The sequence below is a fragment of the Schistocerca cancellata genome, chromosome 6 (genome assembly GCF_023864275.1).
Source record: "Schistocerca cancellata isolate TAMUIC-IGC-003103 chromosome 6, iqSchCanc2.1, whole genome shotgun sequence".
NCBI lineage: Eukaryota > Metazoa > Arthropoda > Insecta > Orthoptera > Acrididae > Schistocerca > Schistocerca cancellata.
In genome coordinates, this window is record NC_064631.1 from 292,157,716 (window position 1) to 292,172,702 (window position 14,987).

The 14,987-nt window shown below is 44.1% G+C and overlaps 1 protein-coding gene across 5 annotated transcripts in view; it reads left to right on the top strand.

Moving 5' to 3' along the window:
- The window catches only part of LOC126190670 (semaphorin-1A), a 925,653-nt gene that overhangs the window by 665,626 nt on the left and 245,040 nt on the right, over positions 1 to 14,987 (top strand). For all 5 annotated transcript variants that reach the window (XM_049931116.1, XM_049931118.1, XM_049931117.1 and 2 more), the window contains exon 4: positions 12,592 to 12,637. In XM_049931116.1, coding sequence (XP_049787073.1) covers positions 12,592 to 12,637 — 46 coding nt within the window. The remainder of the gene's footprint in view (positions 1 to 12,591; positions 12,638 to 14,987) is intronic.

Below are 14,987 nucleotides of genomic sequence, written 5' to 3' on the forward strand. Positions count from 1 at the left end.
CTGACAGTATGGCGGCTATGGACAATGACAGGTTCCGGACGGCTGTCAACACTGAAGCCTACCCGCAACATCACAGAACCTTGGAAATTTGTCGATTGGCACGTATCACTAACCACAGGTTTTCGCACACGAACACGGTTCTCACCTCGCGTCAGAGGATATCTTGACGCGTCTGTGAATAACTCGTGTCGTTAGTGACTGAGTTGCCAGTTGACATGGGAACGGCAGAATTGAAGGCAAGCTGCAAAATGATGTGTCAATGGGGATATTCCAACATAACGTCTTGCTCGTAAGGTCCTTTCTCGTAACCTGTTCATTACAGTCCGATTGGACACACAGTCTCCAGTGGTCTTTCTGAGATTGTCTTGCAGTGCTCTCTGGCGTTATCCGTACGACGCAACGACGCACAGATGGCCATATATCGTTCTTCACGTGGGGCTGTATTGCGTCGGCGACGTTGTCCACTCGCCTTGTGCACTGACCTGTCCCCCTATACAGAGAGACATTGGCATCTGCAGGAAAACGACCAAAAGTACATCCTTTTTGGATCAAACAGGCTACCCTTGCAACTTTCACTGCATTAAGATGCATTGCATGTCCTTGGTTGAATACAACGCCCACAATTGGCAACTGCCATCTGTGTACCCCACCAAAAAACACTTGCGACACCGGTACTCACATTCTTCTGACGGATCACATGAAACTGTAATGCATAGCGCAGCCAATAGATGACGGATGATTTTAACTGTTGCCTACACTGAAAGCGAAGATATCAAGCCATGCTATAAGAACCCAAGTCCCGCCTGTATCAAAATAGATTTAACATACGGGACGTTGATACATCTTTTCCCCAAATTCTTCTGCACAGTATATATATCAGCACGAACTGTCCAAGGTGTCTGCAAGATATGATGTACCATTCGAAGCCATATAACACGACATAAAGGGGTCCTCAGACGCTCAGTATTTATTGTGCAGTACTCAGTATAGGGGTAGTATTGCGCAATAAATACAGAGCGTCTGAGGACCCCTTTATGTCGTGTTATAAAAGGCAGTTCCTGCCGATACCGAGGCAAATTCAGATCGCTCCGAATGAATTCCCGGAAAGAACTGAAAAACGTGAATAACAAAAGATTAGGGAGTGTGCTGGGGGATGTATTAAAGCATCTTGTGGTACCTGAGAGAAATTAAATTCGTGACTTGAAAGAAAATGCCAGATACTTCGTTATCAACAGTAGCAGAAAGCAGAAATGTTTATTTTACTTGTGGCAGTTTCCAGTAGTGGCAAATACACTGGTGTCCAAAATTAAAGCAACAAACGTAATTTTTGCAAGGTTGCGTTTATTTTGCCATAAAACGGTATAAATAGGTGATGTGAAGAATACAGAACGTAAATAACTACAGCATGCGTAAGTCTAGACAAAAGTGTTACTCGTTTTTTCCAACTTAACAGATTTGCACACACACACACACACACACACACACACACACACACACACACACACACACACACCGACTACTGATTAATGTGCTCATTATGTGGTGTGACCACAAGCGGCAACAACACACGCGTGACGACGACGGGACATACAGTGAATGATGTCAATAATCTCATAAAGAGGCAATAACTCCCATTCTTCCTGCAAAGCTGCTTTCAAGTCCTGAGGAGGGGTTGGTTGGATGTTGACGTGATGCAAGCAGTCTCCCTAGTGCGTCCCAGACATGCTCTATGGGAGTCGAATCGAAAGAGCGAGCCGGCCACGCCATGCGTGCAGTATCTTCCGTGTCGAAGAAAACATCAACCACCCGTGCTCTATGAGGCCGAGCATTATTGTCCATCAGTACAAAGTCTGGGCCCATAGCACCTCGGACAACCGCACATGAGGTCCCAAGATCTCGTCACGATACCTGACAGCAGTTACATCTTTCTGATTCCTCCGTACAATTTCATGAAGAGTTGTTCGGATGGTCAGCATAATCCGTCCGCACACCATTAGGTATCCTCTTCGATATCGGTCTCTTTCCAAAATGTTTGGGTCCCGAAATCGTATTTCACATTCCCTCCAGAGGCGAATCCTTCGATAATCTCTCTCCAGACCAAATCGGGCCTCATCTGTGAGAAGAACATTGGACCACTGTTCGACCGTCCGAGAGGCATGTTGACGGCTCCGCTCTAGACGTTCCCTTCTGTGGAGGCGCGTCGGAGGTACAGTACTAAGGCGCTACCGTTGTATCCTTACAGCCAAATTATTATTTCTCTTTCTGATGTCATACGTGGTTGGCTCTGCCCTGGTCTTTATGCCTCTCCACTGCAGAGTCTGGCAGGCGTCTTCTCTATGCCATACTGCATCGCCTGTGACTGTACACAGCGATTGTGGTTGTGGGATTACCCAGCAAACACTACCCCATTTGATAGGTGCCCTGACGTCATCGTTGGTGTGGTTGTCCGTTGACCGGAATGCCGTCTTCCGTGCAGAACACGATCGTACGGACATTTGCTGACAGTTCGTATGATTATATCGTGAATTAAACACAAGAAGGTGAAATAGCGGCTTGTTGCTTTAATTGTGGACACCATTCTAATATCAGATTTGCTGGCCAGTCAGCAAATACGTTCTTTTTCCCTCGCAACAGTTGTCACACCACGGACATAAGATAGCGTTAGCTTTCAATCAAGAATTCTTAAATAATTGTTCTATTTCCTTCGTAGCTGTTGTTACAATAGATAAATATATAGAAAACAGAACATGTACACGATGAATAACACAGTTCAGTTATTTGTCAGTCGTCCCTTCGGTTTACGAGTCTATGGCTGCAGTGAATGAGCCATGAATTTTTTACTGGAAGCGTTTCAGACTTATTTCGTCCGTTCTGCTTAATTTCTGATTGTAGTTTCAAGGCAAGCAACTCAAGCGCAATTCACACCAATATCTACGTCATCGAGCGCCGAGATATTCGTTTCAAAAGCAGAGTTGTACCTGACTTGTTCCTGGCATACATGTTGCTTGCACAATATTATTTTGCCATTCGTGGTCTTTTACTTCCTCGCAATATTATTACGCAATGAATATTGAGCGTGTGAGGGCGTGTGTGGTCGTAAAAAGGTCAGACGGGGACAAATACAATACCTCATCAATAAATGTCGGTTTCGGACTTCAGAGGAATGGTTGCTGTCAATGACTGCAGATACATCTCAAACAGTTTCAGAACGAACATTGCTGAGGGAACTGCGTTCAGTGGGCTGCTCTACGAGGTGCATTCAAGTTCTAAGGCCTCCGATTTTTTTTCTAATTAACTACTCACCCGAAATCGATGAAACTGGCGTTACTTCTCGACGTAATCGCCCTGCTGACGTACACATTTTTCACAACGCTGACGCCATGATTCCATGGCAGCGGCGAAGGCTTCTTTAGGAGTCTGCTTTGATCACTGGAAAATCGCGGAGGCAATAGCAGCGCGGCTGATGAATGTGCGGCCACGGAGAGTGTCTTTCATTGTTGGAAAAAGCCAAAAGTCACTAGGAGCCAGGTCAGGTGAGTAGGGAGCATGAGGAATCACTTCAAAGTTGTTATCACGAAGAAACTGTTGCGTAACGTCAGCTCGATGTGCAGGTGCGTCTTGGTGAAACAGCACACGCGCAGCCCTTCCCGGACGTTTTTGTTGCAGTGCAGGAAGGAATTTGTTCTTCAAAACATTTTCGTAGGATGCACCTGTTATCGTAGTGCCCTTTGGAACGCAATGGGTAAGGATTACGCCCTCGCTGTCCCAGAACATGGACACCATCATTTTTTCAGCACTGGCGGTTACCCGAAATTTGTTTGGTGGCGGTGAATCTGTGTGCTTCCATTGAGCTGACTGGCGCTTTGTTTCTGGATTGAAAAATGGCATCCACGTCTCATCCATTGTCACAACCGACGAAAAGAAAGTCCCATTCGTGCTGTCGTTGCGCGTCAACATTGCTTGGCAACATGCCACACGGGTAGCCATGTGGTCGTCCGTCAGCATTCGTGGCACCCACCTGGATGACACGCATTTTCAGGTCGTCATGCAGGATTGTGTGCACAGAACCCACAGAAATGCCAACTCTGGAGGCGATCTGTTCAACAGTCATTCGGCGATCCCCCAAAACAATTCTCTCCACTTTCTCGATTAACCGGCTTGTGCGAGCGCGAGGTTTTTTCGGTTTGTTGTCACACGATGTTCTGCCTTCATTCAACTGTCGCACCCACGAACGCACTTTCGACACATCCATAACTCCATCACCACATGTCTGCTTCAACTGTCGATGAATTTCAATTGGTTTCACGCCACGCAAATTCAGAAAACGAATGATTGCACGCTGTTCAAGTAAGGAAAACGTCGCCATATTAAGTATTTAAAACAGGTCTCATTCTCGCCGCTGGCGGTAAAATTCCATCTGCCGTACGGTGCTGCCATCTCTGGGACGTATTGACAATGAACGCGGCCTCATTTTAAAGCAATGCGCATGTTTCTATCTCTTTCCAGTCCGGAGAAAAAAAGTTGGAGGCCTTAGAACTTGAATGCACCTCGTAGTAGGGTGTCTCGCAAGACGCAATTGCTCCAAAAGCACATAAGGGTGCAAACTTCAGTGGGCAAATCAAAGATTAAAACAGGACAGTAGGTGTTTAAAGTCGTGTGGTACGGTCCAATGAGTTGCGATTTTGTCCCTTTTAGGATAATTAGAGGCATCGTGTCCATGGATGGCCCAGTGAGGCGTGTGTCCAGCGTGGTTCTGTGATTCTTTTTGGGGTGTTTTTGATATAATGACTTGAGTTCACTTATTCAGGTTACCGTTAACATGAACCATGATGTTTATTTCAGCGTCCTCAGTGACCACCTTTCTTCTACATCTTCATAATGAGTATGCTTGGTCACTCCCATTCCTAAGACAACAGCACCCGTGTTCACAGCGCAGCAAGCATATGTTCCTCTTTTGACGAACACTGAAACGCACTTTCGGACATCTATTGGCCCACAGAATCACCCGATGCTAATCCCATAGAAAGTGTCTGGGGCTATATGGAACAACGGGCAAAATGTATCTATCGGTACCTTACGATTTGCTAGCTCTGCAGGAACTAAATTGAAATGAATTGCCTAAGATCTGTGTGGAGTGTGTGAAGAAACTTGTGGTCTCTATCCTCGCCGAATTTAGGCCATGATTCAAGCCAAAGGCGAGGTTTCTGGTGGGTGACGAATTCTTTGTCCGGTGTGTGTAGTTTCGCCATTATCCAGATTCTGAACTGCCTCAAAGGTCTAGCTATATACGTTGGTGGCTGCTGACCCCACGAGACGAGATAGTCTTCAACTTTGCCCATTAATCGTCGTGAGGCCAGCTCAAAAGATTTTTTACATTAATTGGGGAGTAATTTTGCCTTATACAAGACACCGCTTTATTGGTTTTGGTATTACTCAAACATATTTCAGCACTTCGTGCTATCTTCAGTGAGATTTTTCGTGTATTTTCTTTCTGATACGATGCCATTAGTTGCTACGCTGGTAGTTTCCTATCTGCCAGGCGTTCTACAGCTTGTCATGGTTATTTTGCTGCGTCAAGAAAATAAATGGGACTTAACGTCTGAGGTCATCAGTCGTCTAGAACATAGAACTACTTAAACCTAACTAACCTAAGGACATCACACACACCCATGCCCGAGGCAGGATTCGAACCTGCGACTGTAGCGGTCGCGTGGTTCCAGGCTGTAGTGCCTAGAACCACTCGGCCACCCCGGCCGGCAGTCAAGAAAATAAACAAAAAATCTCAATGAAGATAACACATAAAGTGCTGAAACCTGCTTGTGTAAAAACAAAGGTAATACATCTTCATCTACATGACTACTATACAATTCACACTCAAGTGCTTGGCAAAGGGTTCGCCGAACCACTTGTACACTATTTCTCTACCGTTACCCTCTCGAACAGCACGGGCTGAAAACAAACACTTAAATCTGTCCGTGCGAGCTCTGTAAATATAACTCTTATCTTTTCCGTTGTAACAGAGTTGTCAATCAGCAACTTTGCGTTTACTGCGCTGTTCATGTGCAAGATAAAAATTAAATAGTGTTTGTGCCAAATACATAAACGCGAATGTATCACAAACATACAACTCGCTAACTAAACAACATTGTTACTTTGCACAGGCCAGCCGCAACATTCTATCGATGTTTTAACGTTGTAGGTACTGAAGATTGAAATATGTACAGGGTGGGGCAAATCAAAGTGGCCCGGAGAACAGAGTTTCAGGGCACAAAGAAACACAGCACAGGAAAGGAAATAACAGTACTAACCTGACTGTAGCAGGTGTTGAAAGTAATCCCCTTTCATCTCTTGGGTCCTGGTCAGCGAGTTGCTGAAGGGGCATCGAAGCGGGACTGCTGGAATTGCTGCAGTTTCATCCGAAATGTTCTGGTGCAGAGCTTGAAGACTATGAGGGTTGCTGCCGTACGCCGTAGACTTGAGGACTCCCCAGACAGAGTACACGCGCAGTGACAGATCAGGTGACCTGGGTGACCAGCTATGGCCACGACCAGACTGACCTCTGCTAACAACTTTGTCAAGCGTGAAGATGCGCGTGTCAATGTGCTGTATGGACAGTTGCTCCATTACGCTTGAAGTAACTGTAGGTCTTTTCCTTCTCCGTTAATGAAGCCACAAATGGTTTCAAAATGTTGGCAATGTTAGGCGCAAAATTCAGCGTCTGATAAAATAAGGTGGGTCCAATAAAGCGGTGTGCAGATACTGCACACCAAGCGTCAACCTTCTGATCATTCAGTGGTGTTTCGTGGAAGTTATGCGAATTCTCCGCTGCCCAGAACTTGTGATTCTGAGAGCTGACATAACCACTTAAGTGAAATCAGGCTTCATTAGACATAAATAACAGATCCATGTGCAAGCCATTCATTGTTATCTCAGTGGACAGCCACTCACAAAACTGGTGGGGTGAGGAGCATCTGCTGGTTTTAATGAACGGACAACAGACACTCAGGGGGGATGCATTTGGGTCCAGTTGGAGTATTCGTCCGCATGATCGACTGATATGCCGGTCTCTTGCAACAGGTATCGGGTTTATTTGGCGGTACTGTGAAGCATTTTCTGGTGGTCCGTAGCCTCATTTTCTGGTGTTCGGGCACGTTTCGGAATGTTTTTTAACTTGTTGAAAACAGATCCTGTCTGACGCCAATTTCGGGCTTAGTGCTGCATGGCACTCTTTGATGCATTTTGACTCCACACCATTAAACTTCTCAGCAAACAACTGACCACGCCGTTCCCACGACTTCGTTATCACGTAACTTTCCACAACGAACAACCGCTGTTCCACTGTGAGTACCACAGTCCCCAGCTCCACTCACACTGACACGCCCGCACTACGCTGTGAATAGGTGTGGATCATATGGCGGGCGTACAAGGGGTGTGTGCGACACGGGGTGTGGACATATGCAAACAATCACGTCCATTCGTATCCACTCGTCCGGGCCACTTTTATTTGCCCCACCCTGTATTACGCCAACTAAAGATCGGTGAAAGCCCGAAACGCGTATTGGCATACATATAAAAAAATAAATAAAAATGGGCTGGTTGCTGTGTTTCTTAAAATAATACGTCAACAGAATATTTTCGCATTCGGAGGAGAAATTCGGTGATTGAAATTTCGTGAAAAGATCCTGCTGCTACGTAAAACGCCTTTGTTTTAATGATTGCGTATCGTATCCGTGACACTCTCTCCCCAATTTCGCGATAATACGAAACGAGCTGTCGTTTCCTGAAGTTTTTCAGTGCCCTCCGTCTGTCCTGGCAAGGATCCCATACCGCGCAGCAGAATTCCAGCAGACAGACAGAGAGAGACGGCGCAGTGGTTAGGACACTGGACCCGCATTCGGGAGAACGACTGTTGAATCCACCTCCTGCCGTCGAGATTTAGATTTTATTTGGGTTTCCCGTGCTTTCTCTAAATCGCTCCAGCTAAATGCCGCGATTGTTTCTTTGAAAGGGCATATCCATCCCCAGCCTTCAGACAATTAGAGCTTGTTCCCCCGCCTCGAATAACTTCGTACTGCATGGGACATTAAATACTGTTCTTCATTCGTTCGTTCGTTCCTTCTTTCTTTCATTATTTACTACCTTGCTTGCTTGCTTCCTTCCTTCCTTCCTTCCTTCCTTCCTTCCTTCCTCTAGTCGAGGACGCGGGTAGGCATACTGTTGGAAGTCGCTTTTCACAGACCCATTGCATCTTCTAAGTGTTCTACCAATAAAACGCAGTCTTTAGTTCGCACTCTCCGAAACATTAGCTATGTGATCGTTCCAGTTTACGTTGTTCCTAATTGTAATCCCATGGTTTTTAGTTGAACTGACAGCCTTTAGATTTCTCAGATTTATCTTGTAACCTTCTTGCATGAATCGGAATTCCTCTGCCGTTTTTCTTAGCCAGCATGAAATTAATAAGAGCTACAACATCCAACCGAAACAGTTTCACCACTCTGCAATCAATAAGACATTTTGCGTTTGGACAAAATAAACGAATGGTAAAAAGGAAATAAAGGTAACGCCCTACACGATTTCAATTTTCACTACCTGTTGTGAAACTTCATTGAATACTTATCTTTCCATTAGCAGGGTAACCATTATTTCTTTTAATCTGAAGCCAAAGTAAACAACAGTAACGAAAAGAAAAAGCCCACACAACATGCTCTGATTCTGTTCTTCGTTAGACATATTGTTACGTCCTCATTACTTCGATTGGTAAATCACATGACCACGTTAACGTAGCTAATGGGTTCGGAAATAAGGCATCAATTCGAAGCAAAATGAGTCGGCGTGTGGAGCATATAGATCTTACTGCCAAAAAACAGGACGTCGACCAACTCGTTATTGTTCGTAAAATGTTTAATGAAATTAACTAAGAGTCCCGGTCGCTATGAAGCTGATACTGGTTTCAAATCGTCTAAAAATTTATGAAAAATTGATTAGTTTAGTAATTCAGTCCCCATTCCATACGAACAAAGTATACTGTTTAAATGAATTGGTTATTATGACAGCAAGTCAGATAATCTAGAGAGGTGTTATGACTTCATGATAATAACATGGTTAGTGCTAGATCGAAGTTTTCCTGTCTGAAGAAAATTACACTGAAAAATACATGTTGCTTGTCAGTTTAGAAGATAAGTACCAAAACAGCTTAACGATAGTAACTGAAATAAGCCATCACATATCAAAACGCAATCGTTACAACGTATCAACGCTTAGTATTAAAACTTGTGCTGTGCCTTAATTAACTTCACATGGTCTGTTTAAACACACATTATATCAATATTCGTACATAAAGATACACACATGTCTGACGCCATGCGAAATCAGATAAATCAGAATCATACACAACGTACAAGTTATGAACCACTATCTTTTCTTTTAATGTGCCTGGAATTGCTGGTACTTCATGATTAGTCTTTAGACTGCAGGCTTATTGTTGTTATTTAACCAATACTTTTCATTGAAAGTTAGTTCATATAATTAAGAAAACTGCGAATTAAAATAAAGCTTGGCTCATGCATTATATCACACTGAAGAACCAAAGAAACTGTTACACCTGCCTAATATCGTGTAGGGCCCCCGCGAGCATGCAAGCAACACGACGTTGCATGGATTCGACTAATATCTGAAATAGTGCTGGAGGTAATTGACACAATGAATCCTGCAGGGCTGTCCATAAATCCGTAAGAGTAAGACGGGGTGGAGATCTATTCTGAACAACACGTTGTAAGGCAGCCCAGATACGCTCAATAATGTTCATGTCTGGAGAGTTTGGTGGCCAGAGGAAGTGTTTAAACTCGGAAAAGTGTTCCTAGAGCCACTCTGTCGCAATTCTGGACGTGTGGGGTGTCGCATTGTCCTGGTAGAATTGCCCAAGTCCGTCGGAATGCGCAATTGACATGAATGGATGTAGGTGATCACACAGGGTGCTTACGTACGTGTCACCTGTCAAGAGTCGTATCTAGACATATCAGGGGTCCCATATCACTCCAACTGCACACGCCCTACACCAGTACAGAGCCTCCACCAGCTTAAACAGTCCCCTGCTCACATGCTGGGTCCATGGATTCATGAGGTTATCTCCATACCCCTACACGTCCATCTGCTCGATACAATTTTAAACGAGACTCGTCCGACCAGACAACATGTTTGCAGTCATCAGCAGTCCAATGTGGGCGCTGACGGGCCCAGGTGAAACGAAAAGCTTTGTGTCGTGCAGCCATCAAGGGAACACGAGTGGGATTTGGGCTCCGAAAGCCCATATCGATGATGTTTCGTTGAATGGTTCGCACGCTGATATTTGTTGATGGCCCTGTATTGAAAGCTGCAGCAATTTACGGAAGGGTTGCTCTTCTGTCACGTTCAATTTCTCTCTTCAGTCGTAGTTGGTCCCGTACTTGCAAGATCTTTTTTCCGGCCACAGCGATATGGGAGATCTGATGTTTTTACCGAATTACTGATATTCACGGTACACTCGTGAAATGTTCGTACGAGAAAATCTCCACTTCACCGCTACTTCGGAGATGCTGTGTCCCATCGCTCGTGCATCTACTGTAACGCCACGTTCAAACTCACTTACATCTTGATAACCTGCCATTGTAGCAAGAGTAACCAATCCAACAACTGCGCCAGACACTTATTGTCTTATATAGGCGTTGCCGACCGCGGCGCCGTATTCTGCCTGTTTACATATCTCTGTATTTGAATACGCATGCCTATACTAGTTTCTTTGTCGCTTCTGTCTATATTTGGAGAATCATCGGAAGACCATCTCAAAAGTAACTAGAAATTAGGAAGTGGATCATATCCCATATCACAAACTTCAGTTACAAAATCTCCGTCCTAACGCTGAACACTTAATAAGGTGTGTGCTGTTTACGTGATTTGGCAAATTGCCTCTTGCCTGATGCGCTTCTCGTAACCGCTGCCGTCAGTTAATCTAAGGGAGGTAAGTTGTATGCGCCAGCTGTCCGTTAATCACGCAAGTCTTTTTTGTCGTATCGTCTTTTAACTGGCGACTGCAGATCAGAAAGATATAAATATATTTTCCATCTTTGCCTACTGCCTACGCCGGCCGCGGAGGTCTAGCGGTTCTGGGCGCTCAGTCCGGAACCGCGCGACCGCTACGGTCGCAGGTTCGAATCCTGCCTCGGGCATGGATGTGTGTGATGTCCTTAGGTTAGTTAGGTTTAAGTAGTTCTAAGTTCTAGGGGACTGATGACCACAGATGTTGAGTCCCATAGTGCTCAGAGCCATTTGAACCATTTTGAACCTACTGCCTACGGTTATGAATCAGTTCGGAGACGATTATACTACCAACATGACAAGGCACCCTGCCGCAGAGCAGCATCTAATGATCAGATAGTGTATGTTTCTATAACGTAGGGGACCAGAACTCCACTGACAAACTTTCAGAGTACGATCACAGTCTAAAAAGAAACATCACCTTACTGGCTCCCAAGCCTAAGTCATCTCTCTCTAGCAGTGCTCGATCTAACAGGCTAAAGTCCAGTAGACAGCAATAAAAACTGCTGCAGAAGTTGTTGTTCATGAATTTGATATGGGTTACATCATGAAAGGGAACAAATATGGATCCAACCAGTACCATCAGAAATACATACCGATCTTATAACCACACTAAACCAGCAGGCATCAATTTGTTCCGACGTACATGGAAGACATTTAATAGAATCCGTATGAACTGTTGGCTATGCAAGCACTTTTTTCTCAAACAGAAAAAAGTTCCCGATTCATCTTAGACTTGAGACACACCCCAGACCATGCAACATATCATGCAGGAGTGTACTTTAGCATGATACCCAGTCAATGCAAAGAAACTTCCTGTTACTGACTCGGAGTGCTGTTGACTGGATCGAGAAATTAGATTTATCATCATAAACTAGTACACCATATATTTATATATTTTCCGTCTATTTGTCGCCTATTTTTCATTAGCACCATACCGTTGTTTCTGCCTGTAGCATTAAATAATGCCTAATAAATATGGGCTCTAAAACGCATATCTTAAGAGCAGTGAGCACTTGTCCGTCTTCGCTACTGTGAAACACATCTCTTCTACTGGAGAAGTATGCATAGCTTTTAAACTGTTCTTTCTAGAGCTCCCGTTTGTTGGACGTTTTTTTCGTGTTTTGGTCCATATTACCTTCTCCAAAAACGTGAAAAGCAAAGAGCTTGCAGCAGAAGAGATGTATTTCACAGTATCAAAGATGAACAAGGGCTTTTAGCTCCTGAGGTATGCATTTTAGAACTCTTGCTTACTAGCGATTTTCGTGTTTTAGTCCTTACTAACGTCTCTGAAAGTTTGTGACGGAGTCCAAATTCACGCTGTATTTTATGCACACAGAACATATGAAACTGAATGTGTTAGACAAAAAACGAAATAAATTATTTGCCTGGCATATTACGTTTGTAGTGGGGTATTACAACAAAACAAAACTTTGCCACGCTTATTGACATATAGCACTGTTCCAGATTTGATATTCTCTGCTGCACAACTTATCTAAGTGCCTGGTGTTTGTGTTTCAGGAACCTGGTGCACAACCTCAGCCTGGTCGACCTGTCCGAGACGCAGGTGAGTGTCTCCTCGCCAGTTCACCCCATCTTCTAGTTCGATACATGTAATATCATCTCGTTAAAGAAGTGTGTGCGTCAGTAGTTTGCTGAAACGCTTCAGCGCAGCTTTGTTTACATTGAGGCGATTAATTTTTAATTAATTTACCATTCTGAAATGAATCACTTCCCCTGTAAAACGTACCCTTTTTTTTATATGCAGTGCTGACACGCAAAAAAGAAAAACTTTGCCAGCTTTATAACTGTGTGAAGTAAAAAGTATCTGCCTGGTTCACTTAAGTTTATTCATTCTAAAGAGCCTGGCTGTGCATCTAAAGGGTGTCTGAGGGAAGAATAAATGAATCAGTGTGAGATACGAGAAACCCTGCTCGTGAAACCACTGTGCGAAAGCTAAGAATCAACATGATATGTCAGAAAACTGTGTCAGTGTAATACGAACATAACGAATCGCTTATGTGATGTAATAAACTGATTCATTATGTACATGTTGGTAATAATAGCCAGTGACTGCTTAAAAGACCCATATCTCCTTTGCTCCCGTTTAATTGTGCCAATGTTCCTGATGGTCAAAGCTCCACTTCGTTGTACAATATTCCGTTTGATCTTCGTGCATGTGTGTAGGTCCACCATGGTGGATACTGAAACCTTCTGCTAGTTCTCACCTGTGCATGAAAAATCAACAGGAGTGCAGTTTATTGTAACAAACGGTTGCATTTCGTGGCCGTGTCGGTTTAGCTGGTGGAGCTCTGGAGTCCGTCCCTGGAGGCCTGGGGTTCAATTTCGGATATGGGAGACTTTTCCTCGTTCCAGTCCCTCCAAGATGGCCTCATGTCCACACATTCTGCTGTCAAATGAGTACTGGGGGATCCTTCCCGGGAATAGAAAGAAAGAAGGAAGATTTAACGTCCCGTCGACAGCGAGGTCATTAGAGACGGAACTCAGAATCGGATTACAAAGGGATCATCATCATCATCAGTGTTCTGCCCATTGTAGGTCTTACCATGTAGATCTCTATGCCGTCCGGTCATTTGTCACCCTCTTCGTTTTTTAGAATTGTTTTCTATCTTTGCACTGTTCACCTTTTGTTATCTTGTGTGTCTTCTTCCATTCCCAGTTCCTTCCGTAGCACCCATCAGTAAACTCTCTCTTTTCGTCCAGTGTCCAAGTCAGTTGTGTTTCTCTTCTTGATTATCTTTAAAATTCCTCTCTTTCCCTCCACTCTTCTCAACACCACCTTATTTATCACTTTGTCTAGCCATTTTATCCCTCCTCCAAATCCACATCTGAAATGCTTCTATTCTTCATTCTTGCTCTTCCTCAGTGTCTATCCTTAGTTCCGTATAATGCCACATTCCATATGAATCATCTCGCCAGTCTTTCCCTTAGGTCCCTGTCCATGCACCTACATAGAAGCCGCCGCCTCTTATTAGATGAGTCCTTGGCAATTGCTATATGCGTTTTCACCTCATTGTTGCATCTTCTGTGTTCCTAGATTATGCTTCCCAAATATTTGAAAATACCAATTTGTACTATAGCTTCCTGCCCTAACATTGTAGCTATTCTTACTTTTATTGCACTTATCACCATAGATTGTCTTTTTCTTTTTAATTCTCGTTCCGAATCCCTCTCAGGTGGTATTTAATTTTTTTTTAACATTCCAGTCATAGTTCTTTCGCTCTCTGCCAATAACACCATATCATCCGGAAATCGAATACATTCTGTCTTCCTACCACCAACCCGCGCTCCTCTTGCTGAAAGGAGGGGAAGGAAATCGGTCCTGTCTTTTCTAACGAACAATTCCCGCATTTACCTGGAGCAGTTTAGGGAACTCACGGAAAACTTAAAATCGGGATGGCCGGACGCGCATTTGAACCATCGTCTTTCCGAATGCGAATCCACTGTGCTAATCACTGAGCCATCTCGCGCGGTCCGGTGATAAGAGGTGGCAGGGACGAAGGGCCAACAGCGGCGAAGAAGGCTGCAGTCAGGCCAGTGGCCGGTAACGGGCTGTGCGCCATAGAATTTACCTCTGTAAGCTGTTGTATTTCCCATACTAAAAAAAGTTCATAAAATTACTACAAATAAACTTACCTGGTATTTGTCGGTTTTGTTGATACTTCATTGTAGCCATTTGTTACGCATCTCCCTCAAGTATCCTGAATCCTTTAGCTAAATTACGTAATAACGATGTGAAAATAACTTTTCAGTCATTAGTCTGTGCTGTTTTTCAACAAATACGTCACTTATTTCTGTTTTTCACACTACACTTCGCCTAGCCACAATTCCAGCTTGCTACTGTACTGTACGAAAAGCCGAAGGTGGCGTGATTATCAAAGATCCACATTACAAAG